This window comes from Porites lutea, chromosome 13 (assembly GCF_958299795.1).
Source record: "Porites lutea chromosome 13, jaPorLute2.1, whole genome shotgun sequence".
NCBI classification, from domain to species: Eukaryota; Metazoa; Cnidaria; class Anthozoa; order Scleractinia; family Poritidae; genus Porites; species Porites lutea.
The window spans coordinates 18,827,519-18,834,449 of record NC_133213.1 but is presented as its reverse complement, the minus strand read 5'-3'; the positions used below and the strand labels follow the sequence as shown (position 1 = coordinate 18,834,449).

General features: G+C 40.0%; 1 protein-coding gene across 1 annotated transcript in view; it reads left to right on the top strand.

Annotated features, from left to right (window-relative positions):
* Positions 1-803: 803 nt before the first annotated feature.
* LOC140923174 (uncharacterized) overlaps positions 804-6,931 on the top strand; it is a 6,798-nt gene continuing 670 nt past the window's right edge. Inside the window, exons 1-6 of the mRNA XM_073373254.1 lie at positions 804-1,251; positions 3,280-3,551; positions 4,886-5,036; positions 5,405-5,711; positions 6,121-6,149; positions 6,429-6,931. The exon at positions 6,429-6,931 is cut by the window's right edge and continues 670 nt beyond it. Of these exons, the coding sequence (XP_073229355.1) occupies positions 915-1,251; positions 3,280-3,551; positions 4,886-5,036; positions 5,405-5,711; positions 6,121-6,149; positions 6,429-6,931 (1,599 nt within the window). The 5' untranslated portion in view covers positions 804-914. The remainder of the gene's footprint in view (positions 1,252-3,279; positions 3,552-4,885; positions 5,037-5,404; positions 5,712-6,120; positions 6,150-6,428) is intronic.

Genomic DNA, 6,931 nt, shown 5'->3' with positions numbered 1-6,931 from the left:
GTTTTGAGTTCTTTCGGTGTCGTGTTGATGTCTTGCAGAGTTAATTTTCACGTAGTACGATCAGCATTGCAGTATTCTGCTTGCAGAATTTAATATGTCTACATTATTATTTTTGCTGATCAGGTCTTTATAGATCCTACGTTCTTCGGCATATTCGATTCGTTTGCGGTCCTTTGCAGTCCCTTGTGGTTAATGTTTGTACTTTAGGAAGTGATAAACCACCTCCGTGAAATTCGGTGTCACTGTCCTGTCACTATTCAAAGTTCCCTTTCGATTTACCCTGGTGAAGCCTGATGCTCAAACAGGCTAAGTATTTGCCTGCATCAGTCGTTTTCTGTTAAACATGAAAGCTCGAGAATGATCTAGAAATTCGGGTGCGATGGCGTTCATAATGTTACTTTTGTGACTAGAGTATAGCATTGAGGGGGCTAGAAAGGTCAAGAAAGGACCAGACAAGTCGGAAAGAGGAAGGTGGGGGAGGATACGACGAAGGAAAATTCAGAATTCAGATTCAACATTGTAAAAATTTCTCCATCTATAACAAGTGCGTACGCGTCTCAAATTCTTGAATGCGGGAGCAACTATACATGTACAATGGTTGTGGAAAAGACTGATCGCAAAGAGTGACTTATCTTACTTTTAAAAATGCCGAGGTATCTTTTCCTAAATCAAATCGAAAACATTTAGAATCAAATTTCTGGTTTTGGACAAAAGCTTTCCGCCATTTCCGGTTTTAGAGACAGTTCGGTGGAATTGCGTTACTGTCACGCATGACAAACCCAAGATAAATATGCTACCCCATTTCCGGTTAACCCATGCTGTGTTCTATTCTGAGCTTCGTTGCTCGACTCGTTGGGATCTCGTGGTTTGGCGATTGAGATCATAGAAATTCGCCACATCACATTTTTGTAGCTATGCATTTTGTATTTTTGAAATTCTTTCCCTTTTTAATTGCGGCATTTAATTTAACCTTCGCATGGAAAGTCAAAGTTGATCGTCAGCTCAATGGAATTGATCACTTCGAGCTACTTGATGACGACAAGAAGAGCATTTGTACAACCACAGAAAAAGCCATGGAATTCTGCGCCAAACACCGGGCTGTTATGGTCAGAAATACAAGAATATGTCTAGATGATCAACAATCGCTTTACTGTCGATGTAATTCCACAAAGTCGACGTTTTTACTGCACGAAGAAAGGTGTGTTGTTGAAGAAAATGTTCCACGATATCTCCCGATTGGACCTTTTCCAGGTAGGGTATGACTTTAGATTATTACCATAATATTTATGGAAGAAAAATCACCATTTTTATACGTTAAAAATCATGCGTTTGATTTTGTAAAGTAACTGAATGATAACAATAGCTCAATGAACCATCACTCGACAGTGCGGCTTTTTAAATGAGGAATTGGAATGCAGTTCCCACTTTGGCATTTGATTTTTTTTTTCCAACTCCACTGTCGCAATATTACAATAGTCCGTATTAATATAACCCAGTACATGCATGTACATTCATTGTTATACTTCTGGGGAAAAATGGGGAAAAAGTGAAAGGCAAATTAGAACGTAGAAGATTGGTTATCGAAAGTGAAACAGCTTTTTATTTCATTTCCGACCCCTTTGTTTATTGTTTGAGTTTTAAGCGGTAGTAAGTAATACATAGCGTTTTCTTCCTTTTTAAAAATTGCAAGTGGCTGATAAAAGTTGCCTTTTATCTAATAAGCAGCTCATTTCTCCCATGAATGCAATGAAAATTTCTTTCAATAATTATTATTGCTACAGAACGCGACTGTAAATAATAGGATTTGAGGTTAGACAAGAATGGCAGAAATTTTCTTTTTTTCCTGTATTGCAAAACGACATAAACTATACGAGAAATAGCGCTTGAACTTCCAGAAAGCGATTAAGCCTTTTTGAAAAGCTTGAAGAAAGCTTGAATTTTAAAACATCACGTAACTATAAAATCTCGCCGTGGGAGTTTTAATTATCGTGGGTGTATGGACACGTTCGCCATAAAAAGGCGTGTCGGTATAATCTTTTCCGGCTGGCCTGCTTGCTTCGATTTTGTCGTGATTTGTCTAGTAATTTCCCCAGAAATTCAGATAATACCGAGAAAAATCTTCCAAGCGACGTGCGAATCTTTTAAGCCATTTAGTCTTAATAGACTCAATGCTAAGGAACTAGTACATTTATCGCCAAAAAACATCTGTTTAGTTACAAGGACCAATAAGGAAATGCCGGGAAACCAGATGTGGATGGGTCTCCTGTAAAAGAAAACAGTATTAATGTACTTAGCCCACATACTTTTCTTAGTCTACCACCTTTTATTCGACCTCTACCCGGATTGCGTAGGTTGTTTTGATAGTTTGTTCAACTGGTTTTCGTAATTTTATTTGCAAAATAAAATGCATTTTTTGCGACGAGAGTTTTGGTAGGGGCATGGCCCTTTGCCGACACCACATTATTTTCAACTGATTTTTGGCCCGGGGGGTTACTTGGGTTAATTTTTGCTGGGTTTGTGTCGATGGCCTCTCAGAGCCCCTACCTCATTATAGTCTATTCTGTGACCAATTATGAAACAAAAAAAGTGTGAAAAATAAACTTAACTCAAGGGATTGTCCTGTCAAAGAAGACGAGTATAAGTGGAAAGTGGAATTCCTAAGAAAATGATATCGCCTTTCCCAAGATACTTTAGCATTGTCTCCTCCATTCCTTCCATTTCTTTTCTGAAATTCTTCTGGCAATCGAACTTTTGTTTTCCCAATTCACACCACATGACGGTCTTAGGAGAAATTCCTTTTGTGTTTTTGGATAGGCCGACATTTGAACGAAACAGCTCTCCGGGGTACAAACATCACATGGTTTGAAATCCCGTAGTCTTCGAGGACTCCCTGTGGAGCCGTGTGTTCCATAGGGCTCTATATCAGGGCTCATAAGAGGGCCTTCGTCAGGGGCCCCTGCCTGCCTAGCGGCCGCCGTTTTTTTTAGGGGGAAGGGAAAAATTTTGAGGACGCGCGCGCGCGGGGGGGAAGAAAAGGAGAGGAGGCTTCTCTTCTGCCTTTCGCGTGTTCATCGGGCGCGCTGTATAAAAACTAACCAAATAAACTAACTGGCGCCTACCACGTAATCCAGCGCAGGCTACCTGAGAGCTTGCAAACGCGTAGCCTGCTTAGTACTCGATGGAAAGCGAACCTGTATTCTATTAAATTCTATAAAATTGCTCAAGAGGAAATGTTTAAAAGTGAAACAGTTGATATTTTCTCTCCATTTGTTTCTCAAGACTGCAAGTTTCCCATGGCCATTCAAGATAGTTCGAACCATCGAAGCTGTAATTCGAACCCAGTGCCCGCTCTGTTAACAAGTACAAATGGCAAGCCTCGGAGTTATTCGATCTGCTCCGAGCTTGCATCACGAGAGGTCATTAGCTGTGACGTTTCCAAGGGTAATTCCTGGTACTTAAACAATGGACGGTGGAAACGAATGTGGGAACTGTATTCAAGGGGAAAGTCTTCCAGTGGGTCGGAAGCTAAACTGGAATCGATTCTTCAAAAGGTATTTTAAAAATCTATCTGTACGTAACCACATGAACGCAACCTCGTGTACTAGGAAAGTGAGATGATTCACAACGACAAATTTTAGCATAACACAGCGTTGTAACATTGTTCCAAAATTGCAACGCTGTGTAGCGCTAAAAATCGTCGTTGCGAATCGTACTGTGTAACATCACCTTTAACCGATGACGACGAGGAGGGTAGTGAAAATGTCGCTAAAAAAATGAATTTCCGTCCTTTCAAACTTTATCGCGTCTATTTGGACCAGCTCAATTTGTGGAATGTAGGCGGTTTCTCCTTGAGATGAATTCTTAAGGGCCTTAACCAGCTTCAAAAGGGAATTTCGTCGTCGCTTGTTTACGTCCTCCATAAAAACCGTTTTAGGATGATTCAAGTCGTAGTCGTGCAGTGGACATCAAAGTGGAATGTACTAAAAAGCGTGAAGATCTGTTTTTTTGCTTAAAAAATTAATTGTTTTTTGACGTTGTCGTTGTCGTCGTCCGGTCGTGGTTTCTTAAGCTCCCTAGTGACTCGATCACTCAAGTGACCTTTAACCCTTTAAGCCCCAAGATCCACATACAAATTCTCCAGAGTGATCTCCACCCATTTCTTTTAAGATTAGTTGAGAGAATTTGGTTTAAGATGGAAGCATTTTCCCTTTGGTAATCAATTTAGTGATTCTCATAACCTTTACTCTTGATGATCTACTGATGTTGTTAGGAGAAAATTGATGTTGGTCACTGTTGGGCCCTAAAGGGTTAATGGAAATGATAGAGAGCCCATGAGAATGATAATAACCACAAACTAGGGAGGCGGTTATTAAGTACTTGAAAAGTAGACATCATTCACGACGGTCACGTAGAATGTTTGCACTTGTGTGCAGGCCGGAGGAGGGTCCGCGTTTGACCTGGGAACTATGAGACGATGAAAACTAAAAAGATAGTGCTCGGGTTAACGCGATCACTGAACTTCAATAAACTTCAACTTCAACTTCACGTCAAAAAGAAACCCGTAATTGAGTTACATTCCATAAAAAGGAGGAATTTAAAATACTTCTTTGTCCTTCACATTAGATACATATAGGTTCATAAATCTCCGGGCGAATGCGCTCCCTGTGTCTCTACTGGTCCTATTCTTTCATTTCAAGAGTAATGAGAAATGACTTTAATAGAGTATCCACTGTAAACACCTTACGCATGCTGCTCCTAAGCGGAGATCAAATAAGTGACCAATTTAAGTACTCTGTGAAAAATTTGGACATCATGAAGTTAAGGGTAAAGAATTCGCAGAACACGCTTTTGATTTAAACACATGGTTTTTCATTTCCATCTGTAGTTGAGCTCAAATAACTCAAGATGGAGTGGGTTTATCGTTTCCCTGCAAGCAACTTGTACGGTGAAACTGGATTTTCTAAGACTTCGAGGCAACCCACCACCTGAGGAGATGAAAACCTGTCTTCTCCTCAAGATCAACGGTTTCCACTTATGTAAGTATAGCGGTCTTTCTAGGTTATAAAACGTATGTCATATAATGTGCGTTTTGTATCAATAGCTTTCTAATTTGAGTGGTCACACTTCAGGATTTCATCCACAGACTCAAAAGTTAGAACCACGTTGTACAGCATAACAAACAGTACCACAGTAAAGCACCGCTCAGTAGATTTCATTTGAATCGTCATACTTAAGGATTTCATCCACGGACTCAAAAGTTAGAACCACTTTGTGCACCATAATAAACAGTACTACAGAAAAGTACTGCTCAGTAGCTTTCATTTATATGGTCACTTTGTACGTAAGTTCGTTTCAAGACTGGTTTACTTAATTTTAATCTTAAATTTCCCTTTTTTCCTTCTAGGGTCACTGAAATTACATCAGATGAACTTTACTCAACCAAGGGAAGATATAATATTTAATACGACAAGGAATTATACCAGCCATTTAGAAGATTACACTAACACTTCGTCAGATACAACAGTGACAAAGAGTGTTTTAACTACAACACTGCGAATTCCTACAACAGCAACTTATAGCAAAAGCGTCGAACCACATAGCTGGACATCTGTTCTTCTTGTTGTATTTTACAGCGTCATATTAATTGTTATTGTTGTTATTACTCTTTGGGTGTTGCGTGATGAATGTCGCCCGTCTCTGAAGACTGCTTGGTGAGTATTTCTAACGTTTATCATTTTCACTGTTAACTTGCTAAGTGATTTTGTTCAATCACAACGGCCGTAGACATTTCAATACTAAACGGGTGAGACCTCAAAGCAAAATCATGCAGCCGCGCCTAAGCACGGGAAAATCTTTGCGGGCAAGTCGCAATGAGGTCATTCACTTTCAGCTTGAATTCTGATTGGTTTAACTTATGGCGCGACTTTTGCAGCCAACCACATAGTGTACCTTATGCAACCTCGTTCCCGGGGGACGAGTAGGCGAGAGTCCTGAGAACGAAGTTGTACCAGATGTAAGTCGTACCCGAGGTAGAGGTTGAGAGTTGAGACCTTTGTATTTGTTAGGGTCTTGAACGATTTTCCTTTAGTTACTAACTAGCTCTAATATCTCTGATTTCAGGAAAGCGTCAAAACGAAGGCAGAGCATAGGTGTGTAAAAAACCTTATTTTTATGTTTGCATTATCATTGAATTAAATATTAGGTTAAGTTTCGTTTTCTGGTCGACCAAAAAACGGCCTTCGATTCTTCCTTTTATTTTAAAGAGGTATTTCCCTCCCGACATATTATTAAAGACATGGACAAAAATATTTAGAAAGCAAAACGTTTTTTGTTACAGTATTTTTGGAGTCCCTAACCCATCCCACTTGAAAGTTACATGAAAAATCGAACCTTAAGTAAGACGATTTATCATTTTTTTCCTGTCATAGGAAATCCAACGTACGAACGAGGCCGTACCAACAGCCTTTCTTTGATGCCAATGAGAACTGTCAATCATTCAGACCCTTCTCCGTACGCCGTTTGCCCCTGTGCTGCGGTATATCAGCCAATAGTGGAAAATACCAGGCCACACAACCTAAATGATTGCAGTAACTTGTATGAGAGTTTGAAAAGCGTCAAGAAAAATTCACAGCGAAGAGCGGCAACTAACTCATTGTACCAGGATTTGAACATTACCAATACAAATACGTCGAGTGTGAATGCGAATTCAGAGGAACTGAATTGTCCACCGGAAGCGGAAACGAAAACCCCTTCGTCGTTGGCATCAAATGACAGTAACTCTTGTGGAACAACAATTGCCAATTCAAAGAGACGCTCTGTTAGCGCTAGCTTTACTCCAAAGCGATCAAAAAAGAAGCCGCGGAGCAAATCCGAGGTATTAGAACGCAAGAAATTTTCTCTTGTCAAAACAACTGGGATATACTCTCTTCCT